The 21,434-nt window shown below is 56.0% G+C and overlaps 1 protein-coding gene across 10 annotated transcripts in view; it reads left to right on the top strand.

The window, feature by feature from the left end:
- Window positions 1–12,356, top strand: part of LMF1 (lipase maturation factor 1) — a 131,779-nt gene extending 119,423 nt beyond the window's left edge. For 2 of the 10 annotated variants that reach the window (XM_063598176.1, XM_063598175.1), the window contains exons 11-12: window positions 6,610–6,767; window positions 7,169–12,356. In XM_063598176.1, the coding sequence (XP_063454246.1) occupies window positions 6,610–6,767; window positions 7,169–7,343 (333 nt within the window). In that variant the 3' untranslated portion in view covers window positions 7,344–12,356. Of the gene's footprint in view, window positions 1–5,818; window positions 6,774–7,168 lie in introns of those variants that run through there. The other 8 variants (XM_034951650.3, XM_024925938.4, XM_055100079.2 and 5 more) reach the window with 6 other exon arrangements.
- Window positions 12,357–21,434: the final 9,078 nt, after the last annotated feature.

Below are 21,434 nucleotides of genomic sequence, written 5' to 3'. Positions count from 1 at the left end.
AATTATTGGAGACAAAGACGGACAATGAGAAAAGAATCAACCTGCCAAACAGACATAGCAATCCTAAGTGTGTGCACTAAGCACAGATCTGCAAAACGTGAAGAAAAAGAACTGAAAGGAGAGCTCGACAAATCAACAATTACGGCTGGATGTTTCAACACCCTTCTCTCAACAGTAGATAGAATAACTAGATGGAAATTCAGCAAGAACATAAAGGGGCACCATCATCGACAGGCAGGGCCTAATGATGTTTATAGAATATGCCACCCATTGCACTGAATGACCTGTCACATTTTCTGGGATGTAGTTAAACTAGTGATGAGAGAGAAAGCACCAAATGCATACATTAGAAAAGAGACGTGAGAGGTTAGAAAAGAGGAAGGCTCTTAAATCAATAATCTGACGTCAGCTGGGTGCCGTGGATGCATCTGTAGTCCCACCTACTCGGGAGGCTGAGGTGGGAGGACTGTGTGAACCCAGGACGTTAACACCAGCCTCTTGCCATCAGGCAGCACAGGAAGACCCCATCGCTTAAAAAATAATAATCTAGCTCAAGATCACATTAATAACTAGGAAAAAATTTAAAGCAAGGAGCAGTAAGAAAATAGTAAAAAGCAGAAAATGAAACTGAAAACAAACAATAGAGAAACTTATTGAAACAAAGAGATGGTTCTTTTAAAAGACCAATAAAATCAGCAACCCTCTAGTAAGAATAACGAAAGGAGAAGATACAATTGCCAATATCAAAAATGAAAAAAGAGGTTGGGTGTGGTGGCTCATGCCTGAAATCACTGCACTTTGGGAGGCCAAGGCGGGTGGATCACCTGAACTCAGGAATTCAAGACCAGCATGGCCAACATTGTGAAACCCGGTCTCTATTAAAAATACAAAAACTTTGCTGGGCATGGTGGCGGGTGCCTGTAGTCCCAGCTACTTGGGAGGCTGAAACACGAGAATTGCTCGAGCCGAGACTGCAGCACTGCACTCCAGCCTGGGCGACACCACAGGATTCTGTCTCGAAACGAAAAAGAGATATCATTACAGACCCTGCAATCTGAAAAGGATAATAAGTGACTACGACAAACATCTACATACATAAATTTTATAACTTGGACGAAATAGACCAATTTCTCAAAAAACACAAACTACCACAACTCACCTGGTATGAAATAATAATTTAAATAGCCCTATAACTAGAAATTGAATTTGTAATTTTAAACTCCAAAAAGAAATATCCAGGCTCAGATGGTTTCACTGGAGAATTCTAAGATTAATTTCCCAGAAAATTGAAGGAAAAGCATCAATTTATGTTTTATTTATTTATTTTTTGAGACAGGTTCTCACTCTGTCACCCAGGCTGGAGTGCAATGGCACAAACATGGCTCACTGCAGCCTCGACCTCCTGAGCTCAAATTATCCTCCTGCCTCAGCCTCCCAGGTAGCTGGGACCACAGGCCCACACCACCACGCCTCACTAATTTTTTTAGTTTTTGTAGAGACAGGATCTTGCCATGGTGCCCTGGCTGGTCCCAAACTCCTGGGCTCAGGCAGTCCTCCCACCTCAGCCTCCCAAAGTGCTGGGATTACAAGCATGAGCCACTGTACCCAGCCTCAATTTATTTTATGAAGCTAGTGGTTCTCTGATACCAAAACCACACAAAGATAATACAAGAAAATAATATTACAAGCCAATATCCCTCAGTGATATAGACACAAAATTTTTTAACAAAATATTACTAAATAGAGTGGGCACAGTGGCTCACACTTGTAATCCCAACACTTTGGGAGGCCGAGGCGAGCAGATCACCTGAGGTCAGGAGTTCAAGACCAGCCTGGCCAACATGGTGAAACCCCGTCTTTGCTAAAAATACAAAAATTAGCCAGGCATGGTGGTGGGTGCCTATAATCCCAGCTACTCAGCAGGTGGAGGTTGCAGTAAGCAGAGATGGTGCCACTGCACTCCAGCCTCGGCAACAGAGTGAGACTCTGCCTCAAAAAAAAAAATTACTAAATAGAATTTGGCAATATATAACAAAGAATTCTACACCATGACCAAGTAGGGATTATTCCAGGGATGAAGGTTGGTTCCGTATTTGAGAATCAGTTGATGAGATCCACATGTTACCAGCTACCGAAGATAACTCACACGATCACATCTGTCAGTGTGGGGAAGGCCCTTGACAAGTTTAACATCTATTCATGATTTAAACTTGGAAAAACAGAGAAGGAGAGGAACTTCCTCCGCTGGATAAAGAGCATCTGTACAAGCCCTGCAGCCAGCATTCTCCTCGAGGGGAAGGAATCACCCTTCACCATTCAGATCCGGAACAAGAAAGGACGCCTGCTCTAACCATCGGATCCGGCATGGTGCTGGAAGCACTGGGCACTGCAGTATGCAGCACAAGGAAAGAAAAGGCATGTCGATCACAAAGGAAGAAACGAAACTGCCTGTTTACAGATGATGTCGTTGTCTTTGTAGGAAATCCCAAGGCATCCACCAAAAACACTCCTAGAATTATGAAGCGAGGCCGGGCGCAGCGGCTCACACCTGCAATCCCAGCACTGTGGGAGGCCAAGGCAGGCCAATCACCTGAGGTTGGGAGTTCAAGATCAGCCTGACTAACATAGAGAAACCCCGTCTCTACTAAAAAAAAAATTCAAATTAGCCAGCCGTGGTGACACATGCCTGTAATCCCAGCTACTCAGGAGGCTGAGGTAGGAGAATTGCTTGAACCGGGGAGGCAGAGGTTACAGTGAGCTGAGATTGCATCACTGCACTCCAGCCTGGGCGACAGAGTGAAACTCCATCTCAAAAGAAAAAATAAGTGAGTTCAGCAAAGTCAGAAGACACAAGATCAACCTAAATGATTCAATAGTATTCCTGTACGCTAGCAATGAACACACAGACACCTAAATTACATACGCAGAACCACTTAAAACCACTCCAAAAAGCGAAATACTTAGGTATAAACCTGACAAAACATGCACAGAACTTACATGCTGAAAACTCAGCAGTGCTGCTGAAAGACGTCAGCACACACCTAGAGACACGGCCGCGTTCGTGGGTTACAAGACACAACAACGTGGAGATGACAGGTCCTTCCAGATTGATGGACAGGTTTAATGCAATTCCTATTTTAAAAAACCCAGCAAGATGTGTTAATGGGTAAGGACAAGTCATCCCAAGTTTTCTATGGAAATGTAAAGGAGCGAAAATAGCTAAAACCATTTTGAAAGAGAACAAGGTGGAACGAATCAATCTACCCAGTTTCAAGACATAGAACTACAGCAGTCAACACAGTGTGGTATTGACAGAGGGACAGACATGCAATTCCATGGAACACAACAGAGAACCCACAAATACACCCAAACAAACATGCCCAGATGAGTTTTTTTTACAAAAGCGCAAAAGCAATTCCATGGACAAAAACAAAATCTTCGACCCACGTCTCACCCCACACAAAAATAACTCAAAACGGATCCTGGACTTCAACGTAAAGCATAAGACAATCAACTTTGAGGGCCAGGCATGGTGGCCCACACCTGTAATCCCAGCACTTTGGGAGGCCAAGGTGGGCAGATTGCTTGAGCTCAGGAGTTTGAGACCAGCCTGAGCAACGTGGCAAAACCCCGTCTCTACTAAAAACACAAAAAATTAGCAGGGCCTGGTGGCACATGCCTGTAGTCCCAGCTACTCGGGAGGCTGAGGTGGGAGGATCACTTAGGCCTGGGAGGCAGAGGTTGCAGTGAGCCGAGATCACACCACCGCACTCCAGCCTGGGCAACAGAGCCAGAGCCCATCTCAAAAAAAAAAAAAAAACTTTCAGGAAAAAATAGAAGAAAATCTTTGGGATCTAGGGCCAGGCAGAGTCATTATACTTAATACTAAAAAGATGATCTGTAAAAGGAAAAATTGATTAATTGAAATTCATTAAAATTAAAAGCATTTGCTCCATAAAAAGACCCTGTTAAGAGAACAAAGATAATTTTTAAGCTACAGACAGAAAATATTTGCAAGCCACGTATCTGACAATAGTCTAAAATCTGGAATATGTAAAGAAGTTTCATAACTTAATACTAAAATAATCTTATTAGAAAATGAGCACAGACAGAAAGAGACATTTCACCAAAGAAGGTGCACAGATGGCAGATAAGCTCAGGAGAAATGCCTGTCATTACAGAAGCAAAAACCACCATGACACCACTGCACACCCATCCGGTGCCATCACTGCACACCCATCCCGTGACATCACACACCCAACCCGTGACACCACTCACACCCATCCCGAGACACATCACACACCCAACCCGTGACACCACTCACACCCATCCCGTGACATCACACACCCATCCCGTGACACATCACACACCCATCCCGTGACACCACTGCACACCCATCCCGAGACACCACTCACACCCATCCCGTGACACCACTCACCCCCATCCCGAGACACCACTGCACACCCATCAAAACGGCTGGAATAAAAGTAGCACGAACCCCACATGCCGGCAAAGATACCGAGAAATCGAGTCACTCGGCCGTTGCTGGGAGGGTAAAATGGCTCCTCAAAAACGACACCCGAAGTTGCAGTGGACTCAGCAGCTGCTTCCATGGACGTTTAAGCCAGAGAGTTGAAACCCAGGTTCACGCAGACACCCGTGCAGAGGTTTACGGCAGCTGTAATAGACAAAAACTGCAAAGAGCTCAGCTGTCCTTCCACAAGAGAGCGACCGCACAAACTAGGGTGTGCTCACACCGCAGACGCTGGTCAGCGACAAGGAGGAAGGAAGCCTCCATCACACGACCTGGCGGAACCTGAGAATTGGCATGAGAATCGCCTGCCCCGCGGGTACGTGCCGCAGGGTTCCACTCATTCTTGAAATCACACAAGGAGGCCGAAGGTCGGGGGGTGGTGTGGAAGGACACGGGGGTGCGGGCGTGGATGGGACCCGTGTCTGTGGCCTCAGTGTCAGGCCCTGGCTGGGATCCCTACTATAGCTGTGCAAGATGCCCAGCTGTTGCCTGTAGGGTCTATTTCAAAAGGGCTGGGAGATCCCCTATTTTCAACACTCTCAAGCCCTCCGGGGCGGTGCCATGGCCTTCTCGGGTACTTTGTCTGCAGGAATGAAATGCAACCCTTCAGGCCGCTGGGGCCTGGGGCCCCTTCCCACCAACCTGCCAGTTGGCACAGAGGGTTCTGACCCTTTCCAAAACCCTTTCCAAACTGCAGTTCCAGCTCTTGATGTCAGAGACCAGGCCCTGGGCCCCCTAGGCCTTGACCCTGTCCTGGGAAGAAGCAGAAAGCAAGAGCAGGAATTTGGGAAAGATGGGCAATCCCACTGCAGGAGGCCTTCCCAGGATCCCCACCCTCCCAGCCTCACTAAATGCAGGGTTTGGGAGAGGGTGGGCCTGCCTGGGGACTGCATTGCCCTAGCAAGGCCCAGGAGAGTGTGCAGGGACCATGCTGCCCGCACAGCCCAGCACCCTCACGGCCGCACCCCAGCCCGTCCCTTCAGTCTGCTGCTGAGCTGCTCAGAGGTCGACCTCGGGGGTCCAGTGTGACTTCTCTGCCTGGCACCACCTGGCCTCAGTCCCCATGCTGGCCGCTGCCGTCCATATAGCCAAGGAAAACCATGGCAGCCTCAGGCCCAAGGGGTCCAGGAAAGACCCCTGGGGCCCAGGGCAGTGGGCAGTGCCCTCCTGGAGTGGACGGGAGCCACCAACTGCCAGCATCACCCTCAGTCTTGGCTGCCCGGGAGGTTTTCCAAAGGCCCGACCCCACTCCTCTTGGAGCTGCTGATCCCTCTCTCCCATCAGGCGCCTCAGGGACCCTCCTCCACCCAGAGGGTCTCTGTCTTCCCGGTTTTCCTGGCGTAATTCAGACTTGGGGAGAGAAGAATCATCATCCATCACACACCCAGACCCAAAGAGACTCAAAGCCAGGAGGAGCCGGGCGGACCCAAAGGCCCTTACCCTGCCAGCCTAAGGGGCATGGCCCAAGGTCTCCACCCCCAGCCCCCAGGGCACAGCTGTGTACAGGTCACCAGAAGCCCCAAATAATGACAGCAGCCCAGACAGTCGGTACCGGGCCCTGGTGCAGCGTGAAGCCTCTGGCACCTGCCTGGGCTCATTCCAGGGGCCATGAGAGGGTCCTGTTATGGCTGCACCATCACACCCACCGGGCAGCTGGGGCCCAGCTCTGCCATGGATCCCAGCCAGGCAGCAGCCGCCCTGTGGGCTGAGAAGCTTCCGCTCCTGCTGCACAACTGCGAAGGGGCCTGGAGGGCCGGGAGCTTGTGACGGTGACAACTCCGCCTGGCGCCTCCTCCTCCGGGGCAGCCGAGCAACCCTGGACATGAGGGGGCTTCGTCCCACCCCCAGGAGAAAATGCCCAGTCCTCTGGGAGTCCAGTGAGGGCTTGCCAGCCGGGGACCAAGACCCAGTATGGCCTAAACCAGGCCTGGTCACCAGGGGTCAGGCGGGACCTGACACAGGGCTCAGCAGAGAGACCTGCCCGCTGCCCCGCTCCAGGGGAGATGGGGGTGGGGGCCTTCATGCCACTCGGGCATGACAGAGGAGAGCAGCCAGCCAGCATCTGCACGACTCAGGCAGGGAAGGGCCTGAAGCTCTGGGAAGCAGAGGCTGCGCCCTCAGGAAACAGGTCCCGGCCTGGCTCCCTCACAGCCTCGGACTGCCCTGTGGACCGAAGCCCCCAGGCACCTTGCGCCAGGACTGGCCTGATGGTGGAGACGCCACACCATGAGCAGTAGGTTCCTCTCCCCACCTTCCCAGGCGGGGGACACTTGGGGCTCAAACTGGGGCCTTGTGAACGGTCTCGGGCCTGCTCAGTGCCACCCTTGAAGCTCCTGGCCTTCCCCGGGCCGGTCCCTCTGCCAAGTGGGCCCTGCTGGGTCTCCTCTCCCGGAGCTGCCCCGCGTCCGCCCTTCCCCCTTGCTGCGCTGTTCACTGCTGAGGGTGCCGACTGGAACAGTTGCCCTGCCCGGGGTCTGCTGGGGGTCGGCCTGTGCTCAGGGTGGGGGCTCCTCATGCAGCCCCTCTGTCCGTGGGGGACCCCTGTGAGCAGCTGCAGCTCAGCAGCAGGCTGAGGAGCCGGGTGGGGGGCCGGGAGTCCCAGCAGGCCCTGGGCTGACACGTGCCCCCTTGCAGGTGGGTCCGAGGAGAGCACTACAGGTACAAGTTCAGCCGTCCTGGGGGCAGGCACGCTGCCGAGGGCAAGTGGTGGGTGCGGAAGAGGATCGGAGCCTACTTCCCTCCGCTCAGCCTGGAGGAGCTGAGGCCCTACTTCAGGGACCGTGGGTGGCCTCTGCCCGGGCCCCTCTAGACGTGCACCAGAAATAAAGGCCAAGACCCAGCCCCTCGGCGGCTCAGCAACGTCTGCCCTTCCCTGCGCCCAGCCCAAGCTGGGCATCGCCAAGAGAGACGTGGAGAGGAGAGCGGTGGGACCCAGCCCCCAGCACGGGGGTCCAGGGTGGGGTCTGCTGTCACACACTGTGGCGGCTCCCAGGCCCTGCCCACCTGGGGCCCCACATCCAGGCCAACCCTCGTCCCAGGCGCCAGCCTTCTCAGGGGGCTCTGATCTCCCATCCGTCCCACCCTCCTCCCAGAGGCCCAGCCTGGGGCTGTGCCGCCCACAGGAGTTGAGACAATGGCCATCCTGACACCTTCCACTACAGCCCTGACCATAGACCCAGCCAGGTAGCTCTTGGGGTCTCTAGCGTCCCAGGGACTGGTTTCTGTTCCCTCCTCAATGGTGTGTTCCCAGCCAGGTCCTGACCCTCAGAGCTGAGTCCCTGTCACGTCTGGGGCAGCCGAACCCTCGCCCCACAGGGACCTGGACACGCCCGGCCAGGATGTGGGGTTGGACGGGCCATTTTCTGTCCTATCCCTCATCTCCACCCCCGCCACAGCCTACACGCATCCCACACATGCAGGCACACACAAGGGCACACAGCCTGTGCACACGTGTGTTCTTGGCCCGGTTTCATCCCCCCGTGACTGGTGTCTGTGAGGTGCAGATGGACACAGCGCACACCCAGACCCTCCACCAGGCTGTGACCTCGCTGCCTGTGAGGCCTTGACAAGGCCCCTCAATCGGAGGACAGCCGGCCGTGCACACTTTCATCATCGTCGGACAAACAGCGTCTACTGCACATTTTTCTTATTCTTAAGCCATAGCTATGGCATATTCTTCTACTTTTCCTATTATACCATTTACCAGCTTACTCGAAAACACACTGTTTAAATGAAGAAGTTCTTGTACCTCCCTCCCCTTGGCGGTGGCCGTGCCCCCAGCCCACACTCTGATGCTGGGGCAGCGGGTGACCGAGCAGGAGCTTGATGGAGAGGTGAATGGGTGGTGCTTTGCTTGGCGACCCTTCCAGTGTCTGCTGCAGCAATACTTGGAGTAAATGGGAATGAGTGGGGGTGCCAGCCCTGCTGGAAGGAGGCAAAGCTCTGGGGCAATGTCCCCCACCCAGGACGCTGTGAGGCTGGGTCCCGGGAGAAGTCAGAAGTGGGCCCCACCATAGGACAGAGGCCCTCCCCTCTCCCCCAGCCTGGGGGGCGGTTCCCCCACCCACCCCTTCCCCCTGCCTCCATCCACGGCACCTGGAGCCATGATGCCCACGGCTGAGCCACTGTGGGGGGCCCCAGCGGGGACAACACGGTGGTTCAGGCCGAGGAGGCCGGCTGCGGTGGGCACAGTGTGGGTCTGTGTGGAGCCCCCCCTCGGCCTGCCCGGGGGGCAGCCAGCCCAGGTGCCAACAGAGGGCCCGTGTTCCAGCTCCCAGGGAAACAGGGCGCCCTGTGTCTGTGGAGGGACAGACAGGGCCTCAGAGGGACGCGCCAGGAGCCAGCAAGTCTGCCGGAGCGACCACGCGGAGCTGTCGGCCACAGGGGCCTGGGCGGCCCTTCCCGGGGGGCTGTCCCAGGGACTCTGCTGTTGGTGGGGCCCAGCCCTGTGGCACAGCTCAGGGGCAGACATCTCAGGCAGCGGCAGTTGTGGGAACCCGAGGGATCCATCGCCTAGGAAAGGCTGGTGCCACGGGGTGCCCCTGCCCAGCCTCTGCAAGGGGGAGACCTGAGGAGCCAACAGCCCTCCATGCCCCCTGCCCGGAACCCTCCCGTGCGGCTGTCCTCCCCGTAGTGGGTCCCGCATCCCACAGCCCCTCCTCCCGGGCTCCTTCACCCAGCTCCAGGCTCCTCTTGTCCCAGGGCAGCTGTGTACCACTGGTCTCCCGGGGACCCCATAGTGGGGCTGCAGGTCCTGGTCAAGGGGGGCAGGGCAGGAGCCCACAGCAGGAGTGACTGGGCACCCCGTTCATGGGACCCACAGCCCAGAGACTCCGCAGCACTGTCCTGGGACCACGGGAAGGGCCTGCAAGAGCCCTGGAGCAGACACCCTCATCCTCCGTTGGGGATGGCAGCTGTGACTTCCCAGGGGACCTGGGGGCGGGGTCACAGGGCATGTGGGGTCAAGTCACACAGCATGAAGTGGACCAGGGCCGTCATTAAGCGAACAGTTTGTGGTGTGGAGTGCACTTCCAAGGCCGTGCATCCACCTCCCCTCCATCCAGCCCATTTCCATCTTCCAGACAGAGCCCTTAGCCCCAGGGAATCCATTTCACGCCTCTGTGGGTCCCTGTTCGGGACGCTTCATATAAACGGAATCACGGCCCTCAGCCCTCCCATCGGGCATGTCAGCTTCTTCCCTCACGTCTGAACTCTCCACAGAGTCTGTGCGAGACGCCCAGCCCCCGGCTGCCTGTGTTCTGTGTGACAGAGGGTCCCACCTGCCGGTGTGGGGCAATGGGGCCAGTGGCCCCCACACGTGTCAGGCCGATGCCTGTGGTCAGGAAGTCCCCTGGGGGCGGAGGCCTGGGCATCTGAAGGGGTGCTCAGGGGGTGGGAGTCATGGTGTGATCTGCCCTCCCCATCTCGGCCAGCCTCGGGGGCCTGTCACTGTGGAAGGCAGGTCTGCTACCACCTCTGGGTACCCCACCAAGGTCACAAAAATAGGGGGGCCCCTGGACCCAGCTGGGGGCCCCGAGGACCCACTCCATGGAGCCCTTGGCTCTGACCCGTGAGTGTCCAGCCCTGCTCAGGGAGACCCCCTCAGCCAGCAGGCAGAGGAGCCCTAATGGTGGGGGTCCAGTCTCTGGATCCAGGTTCCCAGAGACGTCCACTCACCTGGGGCGGACAGGTGACCTGAGGTCGGGTTGTGACAGCCTCGGCTGGAGTGGAGCCTGCACCCTCTGCAGACCCAGAGTCCGTCACACCTGACCCTTCCAAGGCTGGGTTCCCCTCACCTCATCAGTCTTTGGCAGATAGTCCCAAGGCCTCACCACACTGAGCCCATCTCCCCCAAATGTCTGGGGCCCCTGTGTGATCAGGGCCGTGGGGCCTTTACACTAGCAACCAGTGCCAGCACCCACACGGCAACCCCCTGGCTCTCCAGGGCCTGCTCTGCGCCCTGACACCAAGCTGCCCCGGTCCCGCACCAGGCCCTCAGTGTGGGTCTGCTGGGTCAACTGTGGGCCTGGGGGAAGGGAGAGGCACCCTGGAGTCCCCAGAGCAGCCTCCCTGGCTGGGTCAGGCCCTCAGCCATTCTCACTGCAGCTTGGAGGTCTCAGACTGCCCAGGTCCTCATCTGAGCAGGAAGGTTTGGGAGAATGGCGGCTTTGGAGCTTTAGATCAGCAACACACAAGAATACCACAGACGGCGGCAGCTGGCCCACAGTGGCAGAAAAGAAAGCTCCCTCGTCAAAACAGTGTCACAGCAGCATGGAGACCTAGAGATAAACGGGGCACAGTAACCACCCAAGAAATCGTCCCACATGCGGCCAGGTACCGTCCAATGAGAACAACACAAGAAATCGTCCCACACACACGGCCAGGTACTGTCCGATGAGAACAACCCGAGAAATCATCCCACATGCGGCCAGCTACCGTCTGACAAGAACCCGAGAAATCGTCCTACACACGGCTAGGTACCTTCCGACGAGAACGGCCAGAGAAATCGTCCCACATGTGGCCAAGTACCATCCAACGAGAACAACCCAAGAAATCGTCCCACACACGTGGCCAGGTACCTTCCAATGAGAACAACCCGAGAAATCGTCCCACACATGCGGCCAGGTACCCTCTGACGAGAACAGCCCGAGAAATCGTCCCACACGCAGCCACGTACCTTCCAACGAGAACAGCCCAAGAAATCGTCCCACACGTGGCCACGTACCATCTGATGAGAACAACCCAAGAAATCGTCCCACACGCAGCCAGGTACCATCCGACGAGAACAACCTGAGAAATCGTACCCCACGCGGCCAGGTACCATCCGACAAGAACAACCCCAGAAATCGTCCCACACACGCAGCCAGGTACCCTCTGACTAGAACAACCCGAGAAATCATCGAACATGCAGCCACGTATCCTCTGACGAGAACAGCCCGAGAAATCGTCCCACACGCAGCCACATACCTTCCAACGAGAACAGCCCGAGAAATCGTCCCACACGCGGCCAGGTACCATCCGATGAGAACAACCCGAGAAATCATTCCACACATGCAACCAGGTACCTTCTGACAACAACGACCCAAGAAATCGTCCCACACGCAGCCATGTACCTTCCAACAAGAACAACCCGAGAAATCGTCCCACACGCAGCCAGGTACCTTCCAACAAAAACAACCCGAGAAATCGTCCCCCATGCGGCCAGGTACCATCTGACGAGAACAACCCGAGAAATTGTCCCCCACGCGGCCAGGTACCATCCGAGGAGAACAACCCGAGAAATCGTCCCACACGCGGCCAGGTACCGTCCAATGAGAACGACCAGGTACCTTCCGACAAGAACAACCAGGTACCTTCCGACGAAAATGACCCGAGAAATCGTCCCACATGCAGCCACGTACCTTCCAATGAGAACAACCCGAGAAATCATCCCACACACGGCCACGTACCTTCCGACGAGAACAACCAGTACCTTCCGACGAGAACAACCCGAGAAATCATTCCACACATGCAACCAGGTACCTTCTGACAACAACGACCCAAGAAATCGTCCCACACGCAGCCAGGTACCTTCCAACGAGGACGACCAGGTGCCTTCCGACAAGAACAACCAGGCACCTTCCAACGAGAACAACCAGGTACCTTCCGACGAGAATGACCCAAAAAATTGTCCCACACGTGGCCTGGTACCTTCCGACAAAGGCTCTGAGACCATTCAATGGGAAGAGGACAGTCTTTTCAGCAAATGGTACTGGGAAAGCTTTATCTCCACATGCAAAATAATGAATGAAGCTGGCCCCTTACCTAACAGCATACACAAAAATTAACCCAAAAAACATAGGATGAAACACCTAAATGTAAGAGCTAAAACTGTAAGACTCAGAATAAAACCTGGGAAAATCTTAAGGACATTGGATTTGGCAGTGATTTCTTGGATATGACACCAACAGCACCAGCAACAACACAGAAAATAAATTGGACTTCATCAAAATTTGACATTTCTGGCCGGATACAGTGGCTCACACCTGTAATCCCAGCACTCTGGGAGGCCAAGGCAGGCGGATCACCTGAAGTCAGGAGTTTGAGACCAGCCTGGCCAACATGGTGAAACCCCGTCTGTGCCAAAAATACAAAAATTAGCCTGGCGTGGCAGGCACCTGTAGTCCCAGCTACTAGGGAGGCTGAGGCAGGAGAATTGCTTGAACCCGGGAGGCAGATGTTGCAGTGAGCTGAGACCGTACCACTGCACTCCAGCCTGGGCAATAGAGTAATATTCTGTCTTTTAAAAAAAAAACAAACAGTGGCTATAAATGAGACTGCAGAGCTGCCCCGGGCTGCTGTCTGTGGAAGCCCTGCCCTGCGGGAGCAGCCACAGCTGTAACCCCACCTCTGAAGTAAAGCTGTTTCCTTCCACCTCTGACTCGCCCTTGAATTCTTTCCTGGGCAAAGCCAAGAACCCTATCGAACTAAGCTCCTCTTTCGGGCTCGTCTGCTATGCATCAGAATGATGTGGCCACGTGGAGACTGTCTGGGGGTTCCTCGAAATGTTCAGTGTAGACGGATGACCACATGACCCCGCAACTCCACGTCTGCACGTAGACCCGGGAGAGCGGGAAACGGGGACCTGGGTGTGCTTGCACCAGAACGTTTGCAGCAGCCCAGAGGTGGGGACAGCCCAGATGAACAGACCAGGTGTGCTCACCCATGAGCATTACACAGCTGCAAAGAGGAGCGAGGCCCCGACACTCAGATGAGCCTTGAGAACCTGATGCCCAGTGAACCCGCCAGACACAGAGGGCACCAGTCCTGCGATGCCACCTCTGGAACGTCCAGAACAGGGAAACCCACAGAGACGCTGGGCAGGGAGAAGGTGGACGGCTCTCGGGGCTGCTGGCAGGAACAGGGAGAGCGGGCGTGACGGCTCACAGGTCCAGAAGGTTCTCTGGCGGGTGATGAAAGTATCTGGAATTAGGTAGAGATGCCGGTTGTGCGTGTGGCCAATGTGTTACGTGCACCACACTGCTGACCTTTAAGTGGTTAATTTTATGTAAATGGCAACTTCACCTCAATGTTTTGAAATACGGCAAAGCAAAGCAGAGTGTCTTAAGCGTCCTGAGACCCTGGGCCTCCCTGCTTCAGGGCCCAGACCCTCACCCTGCCAGAAGGTCCAGTGGGGCTCAGGATGCCGGGCAGGGAACGCGCTTCGCTCCTTCTCTGTGGCATGCATGGGGCTGGAGCCGCTTAAGACCAAGGCTCAGTGCACCTGGATGCTGGTTAACCCGAAAGTGCCGCACGGAGCCACCAGTGGTCCCACAAGCTCTGATGATGGCGGCGGTCGCGGACATGCAAACTTTGATTCACTGAGGACCACGCGAGCAAATGACAGGTAATGCCGGCAGTTCTCAGCCCACTGCTGCCTGGACAGCTTGCCCCTGACGCCGCGAGCCAGGCTGCCCACCCAGCCCGCACCCGGGCCCACCTGGCGCTTAGCAAATGGCCTTCCCACACCAGGCTGGTGGCTTTCCGCACCACCCAGTGTTCACCTGGGCTCCCACACACCAGCAAGAGGCAGCAAGCAGGCACCTCCCTCCCATCTTGCTCCAAGCGCTGTGTGTGGGAGGGACGGAAACCTCCGGGCGCTGGGAAGAAGCACCCCAGGCACTAGGCAGGGGAAGGCTGGGGGGCCTCCGTGCCCACCCCCAGGTCTGAGCGCATTGGGGAACCTGGGGCACCGGGAGGGTTTGCAGACAGTGCCACCCTCCCTGCAGGGCTGCGGCCACCTTACTCTGCCTGGGCGGCCTGGCCGGGGGCCGCAGCTGACCCGCTGAGTCTGGGTTGGTGGCTCACCGTTCTAGGGTCTACACCTGACCCAGTGTGGTCTATACCTGCCCAGATCATACCACACTGTCCAAACTGTTACAGCTTTCAAACCAGCCCTGGACTGGCCGTCATAGCCGCCTTGATTGTCGTTGGCCCATTGCTGGAAGCAAGTTGGTGGAAGCTTCCGTCAGCTCTGATGGTTGGTGTGCAGACAGATGGCGGGCCACAGCATCCTTTCCTCCCCTCCCTGAGCCTCTTTTTCTCTTGGGTGGCAAGTGGGGCCATCTCCTCTGCCTCATCTTTTTCCTAACCTGGAAGTTGTCCTTTAAACACCTGCCCACGGTGGGCTACTGCGAAGCCCTTCACCTGCAGCCATGTGGACGTGCTGGAGGAACATCAGCAGACTCTCATCTGAACCACAGAAAAGAGGAAAGAACACTCAGCAAAAGAAGGAAGAGGCACTGAGCCAGGTCAGCACCCCGGGCCGCTGGGAGGAGGTACCTTGTCCAGATGACATGGGACACACACGGGTTTACAGGAAACCAGGACACATTACAGACACGGGACACACACGGGTTACAGGAAACCGGGACACATTACAGACATGGGACACACACGGGTTACAGGAAACCGGGACACATTACAGACACGGGACACACACGGGTTACAGGAAACCGGGACACATTACAGACACAGGACACACACGGGTTACAGGAAACCGGGACACATTACAGACACAGGACACACACGGGTTACAGGAAACCGGGACACATTACAGACACAGGACACACACGGGTTTACAGGAAACCGGGACGCATTACAGACGCGGGACACACACGGGTTACAGGAAACCGGGACGCATTACAGACGCGGGACACACACGGGTTACAGGAAACCGGGACGCATTACAGACGCGGGACACACACGGGTTACAGGAAACCGGGACGCATTACAGACACGGGACACACACGGGTTACAGGAAACCGGGACGCATTACAGACACGGGACACACACAGGTTTACAGGAAACCGGGACGCATTACAGACACGGGACACACACGGGTTACAGGAAACCGGGACGCATTACAGACACGGGACACACACGGGTTACAGGAAACCGGGACGCATTACAGACACGGGACACACACGGGTTACAGGAAACCGGGACGCATTACAGACACGGGACACACACGGGTTACAGGAAACCAGACACATTACAGACACGGGACACACACGGGTTACAGGAAACCGAGACACATTACAGACACGGGACACACACGGGTTACAGGAAACCAGGACGCATTACAGACACGGGACACACACGGGTTACAGGAAACCGGGACGCATTACAGACACGGGACACACACGGGTTACAGGAAACCGGGACGCATTACAGACACGGGACGCACACGGGTTACAGGAAACCGGGACGCATTACAGACACGGGACGCACACGGGTTACAGGAAACCGGGACGCATTACAGACACGGGACGCACACGGGTTACAGGAAACCGGGACGCATTACAGACACGGGACGCACACGGGTTACAGGAAACCGGGACGCATTACAGACACGGGACGCACACGGGTTACAGGAAACCGGGACGCATTACAGACACGGGACGCACACGGGTTACAGGAAACCGGGACGCATTACAGACACGGGACACACACGGGTTACAGGAAACCGGGACGCATTACAGACACGGGACGCACACGGGTTACAGGAAACCGGGACGCATTACAGACACGGGACGCACACGGGTTACAGGAAACCGGGACGCATTACAGACACGGGACGCACACGGGTTACAGGAAACCGGGACGCATTACAGACACGGGACGCACACGGGTTACAGGAAACCGGGACGCATTACAGACACGGGACGCACACGGGTTACAGGAAACCGGGACGCATTACAGACACGGGACGCACACGGGTTACAGGAAACCGGGACGCATTACAGACGCGGGACGCACACGGGTTACAGGAAACCGGGACGCATTACAGACGCGGGACGCACACGGGTTACAGGAAACCGGGACGCATTACAGACGCGGGACGCACACGGGTTACAGGAAACCGGGACGCATTACAGACGCGGGACGCACACGGGTTACAGGAAACCGGGACGCATTACAGACGCGGGACGCACACGGGTTTACAGGAAACCGGGACGCATTACAGGCGCGGGACGCACACGGGTTTACAGGAAACCGGGACGCATTACAGGCGCGGGACGCACACGGGTTACAGGAAACCGGGACGCATTACAGACGCGGGACGCACACGGGTTACAGGAAACCGGGACGCATTACAGACGCGGGACGCACACGGGTTACAGGAAACCGGGACGCATTACAGACGCGGGACGCACACGGGTTACAGGAAACCGGGACGCATTACAGACGCGGGACGCACACGGGTTTACAGGAAACCGGGACGCATTACAGACGCGGGACGCACACGGGTTTACAGGAAACCGGGACGCATTACAGACGCGGGACACACACGGGTTTACAGGAAACCGGGACGCATTACAGACGCGGGACACACACGGGTTACAGGAAACCGGGACGCATTACAGACGCGGGACACACACGGGTTTACAGGAAACCGGGACGCATTACAGACGCGGGACACACACGGGTTTACAGGAAACCGGGACGCATTACAGACGCGGGACACACACGGGTTTACAGGAAACCGGGACGCATTACAGACGCGGGACACACACGGGTTACAGGAAACCGGGACGCATTACAGACGCGGGACACACACGGGTTTACAGGAAACCGGGACGCATTACAGACGCGGGACACACACGGGTTTACAGGAAACCGGGACGCATTACAGACGCGGGACACACACGGGTTTACAGGAAACCGGGACGCATTACAGACGCGGGACACACACGGGTTTACAGGAAACCGGGACGCATTACAGACGCGGGACACACACGGGTTACAGGAAACCGGGACGCATTACAGACGCGGGACACACACGGGTTACAGGAAACCGGGACGCATTACAGACGCGGGACACACACGGGTTACAGGAAACCGGGACGCATTACAGACGCGGGACACACACGGGTTTACAGGAAACCGGGACGCATTACAGACACGGGACACACACGGGTTACAGGAAACCGGGACGCATTACAGACACGGGACACACACGGGTTTACAGGAAACCGGGACGCATTACAGACGCGGGACACACACGGGTTACAGGAAACCGGGACGCATTACAGACGCGGGACACACACGGGTTACAGGAAACCGGGACGCATTACAGACGCGGGACACACACGGGTTTACAGGAAACCGGGACGCATTACAGACGCGGGACACACACGGGTTTACAGGAAACCGGGACGCATTACAGACGCGGGACACACACGGGTTTACAGGAAACCGGGACGCATTACAGACGCGGGACACACACGGGTTACAGGAAACCGGGACGCATTACAGACACGGGACACACACGGGTTACAGGAAACCGGGACGCATTACAGACACGGGACACACACGGGTTTACAGGAAACCGGGACGCATTACAGACACGGGACACACACGGGTTTACAGGAAACCGGGACGCATTACAGACACGGGACACACACGGGTTTACAGGAAACCGGGACGCATTACAGACACGGGACACACACGGGTTACAGGAAACCGGGACGCATTACAGACACGGGACACACACGGGTTACAGGAAACCGGGACGCATTACAGACACGGGACACACACGGGTTTACAGGAAACCGGGACGCATTACAGACACGGGACACACACGGGTTTACAGGAAACCGGGACGCATTACAGACACGGGACACACACGGGTTACAGGAAACCGGGACGCATTACAGACACGGGACACACACGGGTTACAGGAAACCGGGACGCATTACAGACACGGGACACACACGGGTTACAGGAAACCGGGACGCATTACAGACACGGGACGCACACGGGTTACAGGAAACCGGGACGCATTACAGACGCGGGACGCACACGGGTTACAGGAAACCGGGACGCATTACAGACGCGGGACGCACACGGGTTACAGGAAACCGGGACGCATTACAGACGCGGGACACACACGGGTTTACAGGAAACCGGGACGCATTACAGACGCGGGACACACACGGGTTTACAGGAAACCGGGACGCATTACAGACGCGGGACACACACGGGTTACAGGAAACCGGGACGCATTACAGACGCGGGACACACACGGGTTACAGGAAACCGGGACGCATTACAGACGCGGGACACACACGGGTTTACAGGAAACCGGGACGCATTACAGACGCGGGACACACACGGGTTTACAGGAAACCGGGACGCATTACAGACGCGGGACACACACGGGTTTACAGGAAACCGGGACGCATTACAGACGCGGGACACACACGGGTTTACAGGAAACCGGGACGCATTACAGACGCGGGACACACACGGGTTACAGGAAACCGGGACGCATTACAGACGCGGGACACACACGGGTTACAGGAAACCGGGACGCATTACAGACGCGGGACACACACGGGTTACAGGAAACCGGGACGCATTACAGACGCGGGACACACACGGGTTTACAGGAAACCGGGACGCATTACAGACGCGGGACACACACGGGTTACAGGAAACCGGGACGCATTACAGACGCGGGACACACACGGGTTTACAGGAAACCGGGACGCATTACAGACGCGGGACACACACGGGTTTACAGGAAACCGGGACGCATTACAGACGCGGGACACACACGGGTTACAGGAAACCGGGACGCATTACAGACGCGGGACACACACGGGTTACAGGAAACCGGGACGCATTACAGACGCGGGACACACACGGGTTACAGGAAACCGGGACGCATTACAGACGCGGGACACACACGGGTTTACAGGAAACCGGGACGCATTACAGACGCGGGACACACACGGGTTACAGGAAACCGGGACGCATTACAGACGCGGGACACACACGGGTTTACAGGAAACCGGGACGCATTACAGACGCGGGACACACACGGGTTACAGGAAACCGGGACGCATTACAGACGCGGGACACACACGGGTTACAGGAAACCGGGACGCATTACAGACGCGGGACACACACGGGTTTACAGGAAACCGGGACGCATTACAGACACGGGACACACACGGGTTTACAGGAAACCGGGACGCATTACAGACACGGGACACACACGGGTTACAGGAAACCGGGACGCATTACAGACACGGGACACACACGGGTTACAGGAAACCGGGACGCATTACAGACACGGGACACACACGGGTTACAGGAAACCGGGACGCATTACAGACACGGGACACACACGGGTTTACAGGAAACCGGGACGCATTACAGACACGGGACACACACGGGTTTACAGGAAACCGGGACGCATTACAGACACGGGACACACACGGGTTACAGGAAACCGGGACGCATTACAGACACGGGACACACACGGGTTACAGGAAACCGGGACGCATTACAGACACGGGACACACACGGGTTTACAGGAAACCGGGACGCATTACAGACACGGGACACACACGGGTTTACAGGAAACCGGGACGCATTACAGACACGGGACACACACGGGTTACAGGAAACCGGGACGCATTACAGACACGGGACACACACGGGTTACAGGAAACCGGGACGCATTACAGACACGGGACACACACGGGTTACAGGAAACCGGGACGCATTACAGACACGGGACACACACGGGTTACAGGAAACCGGGACGCATTACAGACACGGGACACACACGGGTTTACGGGAAACCGGGACGCATTACAGACACGGGACACACACGGGTTTACGGGAAACCGGGACGCATTACAGACACGGGACACACACGGGTTACAGGAAACCGGGACGCATTACAGACACGGGACACACACGGGTTTACGGGAAACCGGGGCGCATTACAGACACGGGACACACACGGGTTACAGGAAACCGGGACGCATTACAGACACGGGACACACACGGGTTTACGGGAAACCGGGACGCATTACAGACACGGGACACACACGGGTTACAGGAAACCGGGACGCATTACAGACACGGGACACACACGGGTTTACGGGAAACCGGGACGCATTACAGACACGGGACACACACGGGTTTACGGGAAACCGGGACGCATTACAGACACGGGACACACACGGGTTACAGGAAACCGGGACGCATTACAGACACGGGACACACACGGGTTACAGGAAACCGGGACGCATTACAGACACGGGACACACACGGGTTTACAGGAAACCGGGACGCATTACAGACACGGGACACACACGGGTTTACAGGAAACCGGGACGCATTACAGACACGGGACACACACGGGTTACAGGAAACCGGGACGCATTACAGACGCGGGACACACACGGGTTTACAGGAAACCGGGACGCATTACAGACGCGGGACACACACGGGTTTACAGGAAACCGGGACGCATTACAGACGCGGGACACACACGGGTTACAGGAAACCGGGACGCATTACAGACACGGGACACACACGGGTTACAGGAAACCGGGACGCATTACAGACACGGGACAAACACGGGTTACAGGAAACCGGGACGCATTACAGACACGGGACAAACACGGGTTACAGGAAACCAGGACGCATTACAGACACAGGACATACACGGGTTTACAGGAAACCAGGATCCATTACAGAACAACGTCGGTGAACCCCAGGCTGCAATGATCTAGCAAAAAGGTGAGAAAATACAAATAGCCAATATCAAGAAGAAAAGATATCACCACAAATCCACAGAGATGCTACAGGAATAATAAGGTAATATTATGAACAACTTTATTCTAATCAACTCAGCACCCTACATTAAATGAGAAACACTCCGTGAAAGGCACAGATTACTAAAACGAACGCTAGCCAAAACCCTAATCCTCTCCCTACAGCCGACGAAGAAAGAAAGCCCAAGAGTCCCATAATAATTGAAGAAATTGAATTTGGGCTGGGCGCAGTGGCTCACGCCTGTCATCCCAGCATTTTAGGAGGCCCAGGCAGGTGG

Source organism: Pan paniscus, chromosome 18 (assembly GCF_029289425.2).
Source record: "Pan paniscus chromosome 18, NHGRI_mPanPan1-v2.0_pri, whole genome shotgun sequence".
NCBI classification, from domain to species: Eukaryota; Metazoa; Chordata; class Mammalia; order Primates; family Hominidae; genus Pan; species Pan paniscus.
The sequence above is the reverse complement of the archived record's forward strand: the minus strand, read 5'-3'. Positions and strand labels throughout refer to the sequence as shown.